The 13,390-nt window shown below is 42.8% G+C and overlaps 1 protein-coding gene across 1 annotated transcript in view; it reads left to right on the forward strand.

Annotated features, from left to right (window-relative positions):
• LOC110531035 (sodium channel protein type 4 subunit alpha) overlaps positions 1–13,390 on the forward strand; it is a 105,121-nt gene that overhangs the window by 77,002 nt on the left and 14,729 nt on the right. The window contains exons 17-19 of the mRNA XM_036986589.1: positions 6,359–6,476; positions 11,184–11,338; positions 11,884–12,057. Of these exons, the coding sequence (XP_036842484.1) occupies positions 6,359–6,476; positions 11,184–11,338; positions 11,884–12,057 (447 nt within the window). The remainder of the gene's footprint in view (positions 1–6,358; positions 6,477–11,183; positions 11,339–11,883; positions 12,058–13,390) is intronic.

Genomic DNA, 13,390 nt, shown 5'->3' on the forward strand with positions numbered 1-13,390 from the left:
GACATAAGCAGTTATCTGACATCAGCAGTTATCTGACATCAGCAGTTTATCTGACATCAGCAGTTTATCTGAAATCAGCAGTTTATCTGGCAGTTTATCTGACATCAGCAGTTTTCTGACATCAGCAGTTTATCTGACATCAGCAGTTATCTGACATCAGCAGTTTATCTGACATCAGCAGTTTATCTGGCAGTTTATCTGGCATCAGCAGTTTATCTGGCAGTTTATCTGACATCAGCAGTTTATCTGGCAGTTTATCTGACATCAGCAGTTATCTGACATCAGCAGTTTATCTGACGTCAGCAGTTTATCTGACATCAGCAGTTATCTGACATCAGCAGTTTATCTGACATCAGCAGTTTATCTGACGTCAGCAGTTTATCTGACATCAGCAGTTATCTGACGTCAGCAGTTATCTGACATCAGCAGTTATCTGACATCAGCAGTTTATTTGACGTCAGCAGTTTATCTGACATCAGCAGTTTATCTGGCAGTTTATCTGACATCAGCAGTTATCTGACATCAGCAGTTTATCTGACATCAGCAGTTTATCTGACGTCAGCAGTTTATCTGACATCAGCAGTTTATCTGACGTCAGCAGTTTATCTGACATCAGCAGTTTATCTGACGTCAGCAGTTTATCTGACATCAGCAGTTTATCTGGCAGTTTATCTGACATCAGTAGTTTATCTGACATCAGCAGTTCATCTGGCATCAGCAGTTTATCTGACAGTTTATCTGGCAGTTTATCTGACATCAGCAGTTCATCTGACATCAGCAGTTCATCTGGCATCAGCAGTTTATCTGGCAGTTTATCTGACATCAGTAGTTTATCTGACATCAGCAGTTTATCTGGCAGTTTATCTGACATCAGTAGTTTATCTGACATCAGCAGTTTATCAGGCAGTTTATCTGACATCAGCAGTTATCTGACATCAGCAGTTTATCTGGCAGTTATCTGACATCAGCAGGTATCTGACATCAGCAGTTTATCTGGCAGTTATCTGACATCAGCAGTTTATCTGGCAGTTATCTGACATCAGCAGTTATCTGACATCAGCAGTTTATCTGGCAGTTATCTGACATCAGCAGGTATCTGACATCAGCAGTTTATCTGGCAGTTTATCTGACATTGGCAGTTTATCTGACATCAGCAGTTTATCTGACATCAGCAGTTTATCTGACATCAGCAGTTTATCTGACATCAGCAGTTTATCTGACATCAGCAGTTTATCTGACATCAGTAGTTTATCTGACATCAGCAGTTTATCTGGCAGTTATCTGACATCAGCAGTTATCTGACATCAGCAGTTTATCTGGCAGTTATCTGACATCAGCAGGTATCTGACATCAGCAGTTTATCTGGCAGTTTATCTGACATTGGCAGTTTATCTGACATCAGCAGTTTATCTGACATCAGCAGTTTATCTGACATCAGCAGTTTATCTGACATCAGCAGTTTATCTGACATCAGTAGTTTATCTGACATCAGCAGTTTATCTGACATCAGTAGTTTATCTGACATCAGTAGTTTATCTGACATCAACAGTTTATCTGGCAGTTATCTGACATCAGCAGTTATCTGACATCAGCAGTTTATCTGGCAGTTATCTGACATCAGCATGTATCTGACATCAGCAGTTTATCTGGCAGTTTATCTGACATTGGCAGTTTATCTGACATCAGCAGTTTATCTGACATCAGCAGTTTATCTGACATCAGCAGTTTATCTGACATCAGTAGTTTATCTGACATCAGCAGATATCTGATATCAGCAGTTTATCAGCAGTGCACTCTGTAGTAAAAAAAAAAGGATGTGCTTCACACGTGAAGGACTTTAAAACACACCAAAAAATTACCAGCAGTAAGATTTTAAGCAGCAAGTCTGTAGTTAGACACAAATGGTTTTATTTTTATATATATTTTTTTTTTCACACTATGTGTGTGTGTGTGTGTGTGTGTGTGTGTGTGTGTACTGATGTTGGTGAAGTGATCATCTCTGATCCTTTACTATTGACCATAGTATAACACTGATTCTATCTAAATGCTGCCAGAGCAGATTCTCTCTGTTCCTCTTTCAGCCCTAAGAATGATACCGACAATAATCCTGTGTCTCCAGTTCTCTCTCTCTCTCACACACACACACACACACACACACACACATTCTTTAATGCTGGATTACACTTTCGTTTTATTGGATTGCAGCAGCACCTCTGTCCCAATAATCCCAGTAACGCGTGTGAAATATGTTTCCATCACTACACAGTGAAATCTCATCAAACCTGGACTAAGACTTCCTGGTGATGGGAAGGCAGAGGTCACGTCACAACCTGATCCCCGAAACCTTACTGTAGCATTAGATTACAGCACGGCCTGAACTCTGAACCCTTACTGTAGCATTAGATTACAGCACAGCACAGCCTGAACTCTGAACCCTTACTGTAGCATTAGATTACAGCACGGCCTGAACTCTGAACCCTTACTGTAGCATTAGATTACAGCACGGCCTGAACTCTGAACCCTTACTGTAGCATTAGATTACAGCACAGCCTGAACTCTGAACCCTTACTGTAGCATTAGATTACAGCACGGCCTGAACTCTGAACCCTTACTGTAGCATTAGATTACAGCACGGCCTGAACTCTGAACCCTTACTGTAGCATTAGATTACAGCACGGCCTGAACTCTGAACCCTTACTGTAGCATTAGATTACAGCACAGCCTGAACTCTGAACCCTTACTGTAGCATTAGATTACAGCACAGCACAGCCTGAACTCTGAACCCTTACTGTAGCATTAGATTACAGCACGGCCTGAACTCTGAACCCTTACTGTAGCATTAGATTACAGCACGGCCTGAACTCTGAACCCTTACTGTAGCATTAGATTACAGCACGGCCTGAACTCTGAACCCTTACTGTAGCATTAGATTACAGCACAGCACAGCCTGAACTCTGAACCCTTACTGTAGCATTAGATTACAGCACGGCCTGAACTCTGAACCCTTACTGTAGCATTAGATTACAGCACGGCCTGAACTCTGAACCCTTACTGTAGCATTAGATTACAGCACAGCCTGAACTCTGAACCCTTACTGTAGCATTAGATTACAGCACGGCCTGAACTCTGAACCCTTACTGTAGCATTAGATTACAGCACGGCCTGAACTCTGAACCCTTACTGTAGCATTAGATTACAGCACAGCCTGAACTCTGAACCCTTACTGTAGCATTAGATTACAGCACAGCACAGCCTGAACTCTGAACCCTTACTGTAGCATTAGATTACAGCACGGCCTGAACTCTGAACCCTTACTGTAGCATTAGATTACAGCACGGCCTGAACTCTGAACCCTTACTGTAGCATTAGATTACAGCACGGCCTGAACTCTGAACCCTTACTGTAGCATTAGATTACAGCACAGCACAGCCTGAACTCTGAACCCTTACTGTAGCATTAGATTACAGCACAGCCTGAACTCTGAACCCTTACTGTAGCATTAGATTACAGCACAGCCTGAACTCTGAACCCTTACTGTAGCATTAGATTACAGCACAGCACAGCCTGAACTCTGAACCCTTACTGTAGCATTAGATTACAGCACAGCCTGAACTCTGAACCCTTACTGTAGCATTAGATTACAGCACAGCCTGAACTCTGAACCCTTACTGTAGCATTAGATTACAGCACGGCGTGAACTCTGAACCCTTACTGTAGCATTAGATTACAGCACAGCCTGAACTCTGAACCCTTACTGTAGCATTAGATTACAGCACAGCCTGAACTCTGAACCCTTACTGTAGCAGTAGATTACAGCACAGCACAGCCTGAACTCTGAACCCTTACTGTAGCATTAGATTACAGCACAGCCTGAACTCTGAACTGTAACTGTAGCATTAGATTACAGCACAGCACAGCCTGAACTCTGAACCCTTACTGTAGCATTAGATTACAGCACGGCCTGAACTCTGAACCCTTACTGTAGCATTAGATTACAGCACGGCCTGAACTCTGAACCCTTACTGTAGCATTAGATTACAGCACGGCCTGAACTCTGAACCCTTACTGTAGCATTAGATTACAGCACAGCACAGCCTGAACTCTGAACCCTTACTGTAGCATTAGATTACAGCACAGCCTGAACTCTGAACCCTTACTGTAGCATTAGATTACAGCACGGCGTGAACTCTGAACCCTTACTGTAGCATTAGATTACAGCACAGCCTGAACTCTGAACCCTTAATGTAGCATTAGATTACAGCACAGCCTGAACTCTGAACCCTTACTGTAGCATTAGATTACAGCACAGCACAGCCTGAACTCTGAACCCTTACTGTAGCATTAGATTACAGCACAGCACAGCCTGAACTCTGAACCCTTACTGTAGCATTAGATTACAGCACGGCGTGAACGCTGAACCCTTACTGTAGCATTAGATTACAGCACAGCCTGAACTCTGAACCCTTACTGTAGCATTAGATTACAGCACAGCCTGAACTCTGAACCCTTACTGTAGCATTAGATTACAGCACAGCACAGCCTGAACTCTGAACCCTTACTGTAGCATTAGATTACAGCACAGCCTGAACTCTGAACCCTTACTGTAGCATTAGATTACAGCACAGCCTGAACTCTGAACCCTTACTGTAGCATTAGATTACAGCACAGCACAGCCTGAACTCTGAACCCTTACTGTAGCATTAGATTACAGCACGGCGTGAACTCTGAACCCTTACTGTAGCATTAGATTACAGCACAGCCTGAACTCTGAACCCTTACTGTAGCATTAGATTACAGCACAGCCTGAACTCTGAACCCTTACTGTAGCAGTAGATTACAGCACAGCCTGAACTCTGAACCCTTAATGTAGCATTAGATTACAGCACAGCCTGAACTCTGAACCCTTAATGTAGCATTAGATTACAGCCCAGCACAGCCTGAACTCTGAATCCTTAAAGTGGCATTAGATTACAGCACAGCCTGAACTCTGAACCCTTACTGTAGCAGTAGATTACAGCACAGCCTGAACTCTGAACCCTTAATGTAGCATTAGATTACAGCACAGCCTGAACTCTGAACCCTTACTGTAGCATTAGATTACAGCACAGCCTGAACTCTGAACCCTTACTGTAGCAGTAGATTACAGCACAGCCTGAACTCTGAACCCTTAATGTAGCATTAGATTACAGCACAGCCTGAACTCTGAACCCTTAATGTAGCATTAGATTACAGCCCAGCACAGCCTGAACTCTGAACCCTTAATGTAGCATTAGATTACAGCACAGCCTGAACTCTGAACCCTTACTGTAGCAGTAGATTACAGCGCAGCCTGAACTCTGAATCCTTAATGTAGCATTAGATTACAGCACAGCCTGAACTCTGAACCCTAACTTTCAAATACTTCCTGTAACAGTTTTCTGTATGTGAAGGAGAGTCGGACCAAAATGCAGCGTGTAGATTTCGATCCATGTTTTAATAAACAAACGTAAAACACGAATCAATACAAACACTACAAAATAAAGGACGTAACGAAAACCTAAACAGCCCTATCTGGTGAAACCACATAGACAGGAACATCAGGACACTAAGGACAATCACCCACGACAAACTCAAAGAATATGGCTGCCTAAATATGGTTCCCAATCAGAGACAACGATAAACACCTGCCTCTGATTGAGAACCACTCCAGACAGCCATAGACTTTGCTAGATAACCCCACTAGCTACAATCCCAATACATACACACCAACACCCCAAGACAAAACACACCACAATACAAAAACCCCATGCCACACCCTGGCCTGACCCAATACATGAAGATAAACACAAAATACTTCGACCAGGGCGTGACACTTCCAGCTTTTTTTTTTACCCCTGTCTGGAGTGCCAGATGGGCGGGGTTTGACATTTTGGGACTATTATGTTTGTCTATTAAGCCAATCAAACTCAATCAAGCCCAGATAAAGTATTTGGAATGATACTTGAACCTAGGTCTGGATGACAGATCGGAGGTCTGGATGACAGATCGGAGGTCTGGATGGAATTACGTTGTTCAGGAAGTCAACTCTGACCATTTAACGGTTGAAACGTACGCGTCGACTCAATGATTGATGTGTGCACTTTATGTCACAGATTAATGCTATTAATACATCGTTCAAACAGGCCTATGTGACTGGGCTGTTTTATAAACAGTACTCACTAATGCAGTTGAGAGACTGGGTGTGTTTACGTTTCTTAGTGTGCCGAGAAGTATCTCGAGTCTGATGAGTGTGTCAGCACTTTCTATGGGGATGGACAAACAGGAATGAATATGGTGTGACGTGACTTCCTGGTGTGACTTCCTTGTTCCTGTGTTGCAGGAAAAAGTGAGCCTATCAGAAGGCAGCACGGTGGACTTGCGGAAGCCAGGGGAGGAAGAGGATGACTTCTCTGAGACGGCTGACGATGTTATGGAGCCAGATGAATGTTTCCCTGAATGTACGTAGCTACTGTATGCAAGATCCTCATGATTAGCTGTCTGTCTGTCTGTCTGTCTGTCTGTCTGTCTGTCTGTCTGTCTGTCTGAGTTAAGTGATTTATTAAAGTATATCTGTTTCTCTCTGCCTCAGTCTGTGTTGCAGCACCCAAGCAAAAATATATTTTTAAAGACATTTAATCTATTAAAGTATCAAATCTATTTGTATTTGACACATGCTTGGTAAACAACAGGTGTACAGTTGTGGCCAAAAGTTTTGAAAATTACACAAATATTAATTTTCACAAAGTCTGCTGCCACAGTTTGTATGATGGCAATTTGCAAATACTCCAGAATGTTATGAAGAGTGATCAGATGAATTGCAATTAACTGCAAAGTCCCTCTTTGCCATGCGAATGTACTGAATCCCCCAAAAACACAGGTGTGCGTGTTGATGAGGACAAGGCTGGAGATCACTCTGTCATGCTGATTGAGTTCGAATAACAGACTGGAAGCTTCAAATGGAGGGTGGTGCTTGGAATCATTGTTCTTCCTCTATCAACCATAGTGACCTGCAAGGAAACACGTGCCGTCATCATTGCTTTGCACAAAAAGGGCTTCACAGGCAAAGATATTGCTGGCAGTAAGATTGTACCTAAATCACCCATTTATCGGATCATCAAGAACTTCAAGGAGAGCGGTTCAATTGTTGTGAAGAAGGCTTCGGGGCGCCCAAGAAAGTCCAGCAAGCGCCAGGACCATCTCCTAAAGTTGATTCAGCTGCGGGATCGAGGCACCACCAGTACAGAGCTTGCTCAGGAATGGCAGCAGGCAGGTGTGAGTGCATCTGCATGCACAGTGAGACGAAGACTTTTGGAGGATGGCCTGGTGTCAAAAGGGCAGCAAAGAAGCCACTTCTCTCCAGGAAAAACATCAGGGACAGAATGATATTCTTCAAAAGGTACAGGGATTGGACTGCTGAGGACTGGGGTAAAGTCATTTTTTCAGAGGAATCCCCTCTCCGATTGTTTAGGGCATCCGGAAAAAATCTTGTCCGGAGAAGACAAGGTGAGCCCTACCATCAGTCCTGTGTCATGCCAACAGTAAAGCATCTTGAGACCATTCATGTGTGGAGTTCCTTCTCAGCCAAGGGAGTGGGCTCACTCACAATTTTGCTTAAGAACACAGCCATGAATAAAGAATGGTACCAACACATCCTTCGAGAGCAACTTCTCCCAACCATCCAGGAACAGTTTGTTGACAAACAATGCCTTTTCCAGCATAATGGAGCACCTTGCCATAAGGCAAAAGTTTGCCATAAGGCTCGGGGAACACAACATCGATATTTTGGGTCCATGGCCAGAAAACTCCCCAGACCTTAATCCCATTGAGAACTTGTGGTCAATCCTCAAGAGGCGGGTGGACAAACAAAACCCCACAAATTATGTCAAACTCCAAGCATTAAATATGCAAGAATGGGCTGCCATCATTCAGGATGTAGCCCAGAAGTTAATTGACAGCATGCCAGGGCGGATTGCAGAGGTCTTGATAAAGAAGGGTCAACACTGCAAATATTGACTCTTTGCATCAACTTCATGTGATTGTCAATAAAAGCCTTTGACACTTATGAAATGCTTGTAATTATACTTCAGAATTCAGAACACCTGACAAAAATATCTAGAGACACTGAAGCAGCAAACTTTGTGAAAATGTATATTTGTGTCATTCTCAAAACTTTTGGCCACGACTGTAGACTAACAGTGAATTGCTTCCTGGATGGGGAAGCCATTCCCAACAGAGAGAATAAAAGAGAAATCATAGAAAAAACAATAAGGGGCGGCAGGGTAGCCTAGCGGTTAAAAGCGTTATGCCAGTAACCGAAAGGTTGTTGGTTCGAATCCCTGAGTTGACAAATCTGTTGATGTGCCCTTGAGCAACACACTTAACCCTAATTGTGCTAGTAAGTCAATTTGGATAAGAGCATCTGCTAAATTACTTAACTATGAGTAGCAAAAACTTGGCTATATACACAGGTACCAGTATTGATTTGCAGCGGGTAGATATGCACTGTTCATACAGTGCCTTCAGAAAGGATTCACACCCCTTAAATTTTTACAGCCTGAATTTAAAATGTATAAATATTTGGCCTACACATACACACATACCCCATATTGTCAAAGTGGTATAATAGTTTTTCTAAATTTCTACAAATGGATAAAAAATGAAAAGCTGAAATGTCAACCCATTTGTTATGGCAAGCCTAAAGTCGTGCGCTGCCACGCAGTCGTAGGGGAACAGGGAGTACAGGAGGGGACTAAGCATCGTTGAGATTCAGCTGATGGGCCCCCACCACTTGAGGGCAACTCATCAGGAAGTGCCGGATCCAGTTGGAGGTGTTCAGGAGGTGTTCAGTACCAGGGTCCTTAGTCAATGAACAGCATTCCCACGTAGGTGTTCCTCTTGTCCAGGTGGGAAAGGGCAGTGTGGAGTGCGATTGAGATTGTGTCATCTGTGGATCTGTTTGTGAGCCATGACCAGCCTTTCAAAATATTTCATGGCTACAGATGTGAATGCTACGGGGCGATAGTCATTTAGACAAGTTACCTTGGCATTCTTGGGTGAAGGGACTATGGTGGTCTGCTTCAAACATGTAGATATTACAGACTCGGTCAGGAAGAGGTTGAAAATATCAGTGAAGACACTTGCCAGCTGGTCAGAGCATGCTCTGAGTACGCATCCTGGTAATCCATCTGGCCCCGCGGCCTTGTGAATGTTAACCTGTTTATAGGTCTTACTCACATTGACTAGGGAGAGCGAGATCACACAGTCATCCAGAATAGCTGGTGCTCTCATGCACGGTTCAGTGTTGCTTGCCTCGAAGCGAGCATAGAAAGAATGTAGCTTGTCTGGTAGGCTATCATCACTGCACAGCTCGTGGCTGGGTTTCCCGTTGTAATCCGTGATAGTTTGCAAGCCTTACCACATCTGATGAGCGTCAGAGTTGGCGGAGTAGGATTTGATTTTAGTCCCGTATTGATGTTTTGATTGTTTGATGGCTCGTTGGAGGTTGTAGCGGGCTTTCATATAAGTGTCCGCATTAGTGTCCCGCTCCTTGAAAGTGGTAGCTCTAGCCTTTATTTCTGTGCGGATGTTTCCTGTTATCTATGGCTTCTGGTTGGGACATGTATATACGTTCCATGTGGGAACGATGTCATCGATGCACTTCCAGTCTGTGCTAGCTAAACAGTCCTGTAACGTAGCATCTGCTACATCTGACCACTTCTGTGTTGAGTGCATCACTGGTACTTCCTGATTGAGTTTTTTTCTTGTAAGCAGGAATCAGGAGGATTTAGTTAAGGTCAGAGTTGACAAATGGAAGGCGAGGGAGAGCTTTGCATGCGTTTCTGTGTGTGGAGTAAGGTCATGCTGGTAAAAATTAATTAAGACAGATTTCAATTTCCCTTCATTAAAATCATCGGCCACTAGGAGCACTGCTTCTGGATGAGCATTCTCTTGTTTGCTTATGGCTTTATACAGCTCATTGAGTGCGGTCTTTGTGCCTCTGTTTGTGGTAGTAAATAGAAAGCTATGAAAAATATAGATGAAAACTCTCTTGGTAAATAGTGTGGTCTACAGCTTATCATAGGGTACTCTACCTCTGGTGAGTAATACCTCGAGACCACCTTAATATTAGAGATCGTGGTCTACAGCTTATCATGAGGTACTCTACCTCAGGTGAGTAATACCTTGAGACCACCTTAATATTAGAGACCGTGGCCTACAGCTTATCATGAGGTACTCTACCTCAGGTGAGTAATACCTCGAGACCACCTTAATATTAGAGATGGTGGTCTACAGCTTATCATGAGGTACTCTACCTCAGGTGAGTAATACCTCGAGACCACCTTAATATTAGAGACCGTGGTCTACAGATTATCATGAAGTACTCTACCTCAGGCGAGCAAAACCTCGAGACCACCTTAATATTAGGGATTGTGGTCTACAGTTTATCATGAGGTACTCTACCTCAGGCGAGCAAAACCTTGAGACCACCTTAATATTAGAGATCGTGGTCTACAGCTTATCATGAGGTACTCTACCTTAACATTAGAGATCGCACACCAGCTGTTGTTAACAAAGCGACACACACCTCCCCCTTAATGTTACCCGAAGCTTCCGTTCGGTCTTGATGATTCATAGAGAAAACAGCTAGAGTATTTTGTCCATGTTCTTGTTCAGCCTTGATGCCGAGAAACATAGGATATTGCACTTCTTTAGGTCCCGTTGATGGGATAGTCTCAAACAGAGCTTGTACAGTTTGTTCTTTAGCGATTGTACGTTCGGCAATAGAATGGAATGTAGAGACGGTTTATTTCCTCGTCGACGTAGTTTCATCAGGGAACCCACTCGTTTGCCACTGTTACGCCGTCTCTTCCTCTCGAGTCCTGGGGATTAGGGCCTGGTTACGGGATGTGCAGTACATCCACAGCTGCCGACTCGTTGAAGTAAAAATCTTCATCCAAATCGAGGTTAGTGATCGCTGTTCTGATGTCCAAAAGCAGTTTTCAGTCATAGGAAATTGATGGCAGAAATACTATGTACAAAAAAAGATCAGCGTAAAATAAACAACAACATAAAACCAACACAAAATAACAGAATTGGTCAGGATCCTGTAAGACGACAGTTATCCATCTCTACAGCGCCATCTTCTGTTTGTCTCTGTGTCTCAGTCTGTGTTCGCCACTGTAAGTGCTGTGAGATCAACACGACACGGGGCCTGGGTCAGGCCTGGTGGAGACTGAGGAAGACCTGTTACCAGATTGTTGAACACAGCTGGTTCGAGACTTTTATTATCTTCATGATCCTGCTGAGCAGTGGTGCTCTGGTGAGACCAACCACCTTTTACCCCTTAGTCTTACCTGACCTCTCAACCTTCACCTCTGACCTCTTTTATTATCTTCATGATCCTGCTGAGCAGCTGTGCTCTGGTGAGACCAATCACCTCTTACCCCAGTCTTACCTGACCTCTCAACCTTCACCTCTGACCTCTTTTATCATCTTCATGATCCTGCTGAGCAGCTGTGCTCTGGTGAGACCAATTACCTCTTACCCCAGTCTTACCTGACCTCTCAACCTTCACCTCTGACCTCTTTAAGAGTCAGCTCATAGTGCCACATTTACAGTGCTAATTTAATACCAAGTGTCATCAAAAGCAAGTGTATAAAAAAAAAGGCTTAAACCGTGCAATCTCTTTCTAGATCTTTCTATTATGTAATCTTTACTTAACTTTTTTTTTTTTTTTTTTTTTACAATTTCACTAAACAGCTCATTCCTATTCTTACAGCACAATAGCTGAATATATTGGTTTTATATAAGGCTTGAGAGGTTATAATCTGTGGTTTCTCTCTTGTCACTCCTGCACTGCTCTAGGCATTTGAGGACATCTACATTGAGAAAAGGAAAGTGGTGAAGGTAATCTTGGAGTACGCTGATAAGGTCTTCTCCTACATATTCGTCCTAGAGATGTTCCTCAAATGGATTGCCTACGGCTTCAAGAAGTACTTCACCAACGCTTGGTGTTGGCTGGACTTCCTCATTGTCGATGTAAGTGTTAAACTTTGTACGTTGTGCCCAGTTTATGTTCACAGTGAGAATAGATGTGCAGGTAGCTAAATGCATATAACAAAAGTTTGGGTGGTTTTCAGACTGGTTGTGGGAGCTACTGTATGTTATGTACAGACTTATATTTTTTAAAAACTATCGCCCCGACCCGAGGTGTACTCTCTCATCTTATTTTCCAGTGAGTTTGGTTCATCAAGGTTGACATTGGACATAAACACTGCTTATTTCCAGCTTGGTTTGGGCTCGCTTATACGCAGGCTGCCACCAGATATGTTATGTTGTGTAGAACCTGTGGTCACTGATTAACTGCTCGTTGGTACCGTTGGTACCGCTTAAATGAAGGTAATTCATTTTATACAGCGTGGTACCTACCTTTGTGGCCATTATAACAGTATACCGGGATAAATAGTATACTGTTTCTATGCATGTACAGAGTACACATTTTTAACAGAGTATAATATAATATATATTTCCACACAGTTTACCTTAATATTCTAGTGGCTAATTCTCCCTTATCTTAATATTCTAGGGTCCATATTTCCACACAGTTTACCTTAATATTCTAGTGGCTAATTCTCCCTTATCTTAATATTCTCGGGTCTATATCTGCCTTTTCTTAATATTCTAGGGTCTATATCTCCCTTACCTTAATATTCTAGGGGCTGTACAGTTGAAGTCGGAAGTTTACATACACTTAGGTTGGAGTCATTATAACTTGTTTTTCAACCACGCCAAAACTATAGTTTGTCAACAGGAAATTTGTGGGAAGTTGGTTAGGACATCTACTTTGTGCATGACACAAGTAATTTTTTCAACAATTGTTTACAGATAGATTATTTCACTTATAACTCACTGTATCACAATTCCAGTGGGTCAGACGTTTACATACACTATGTTGACTGTGCCTTTAAACAGCTTGGAAAATTCCAGAAAATGATGTCATGGCTTTAGAAACTTCTGATAGGCTAATTGACATAATTTGAGTCAATTGGAGGTGTACCTGTGGATGTATTTCAAGGCCTATCTTCAAACTCAGTGCCTCTTTGCTTTTCATCATGGGAAAATCAAAAGAAATCAGCCAAGACCTCAGTAAAAAAATTGTAGACATCCACAAGTCTGGTTCATCCTTGGGAGCAATTTCCAAACGCCTGAAGGTACCACGTTCATCTCTACAAACGATAGTACGCATGTATAAACACCATGGGACTTGACAACCGTCATACCGCTCAGGAAAGAGACGCGTTCCGACTCCTAGAGAAGAACGTACTTTGGTGCGAAAAGTGCAAATCAATCCCAGAACAACAAAAGTATCTAT

This window comes from Oncorhynchus mykiss, chromosome 8 (assembly GCF_013265735.2).
Source record: "Oncorhynchus mykiss isolate Arlee chromosome 8, USDA_OmykA_1.1, whole genome shotgun sequence".
Lineage (NCBI taxonomy): Eukaryota > Metazoa > Chordata > Actinopteri > Salmoniformes > Salmonidae > Oncorhynchus > Oncorhynchus mykiss.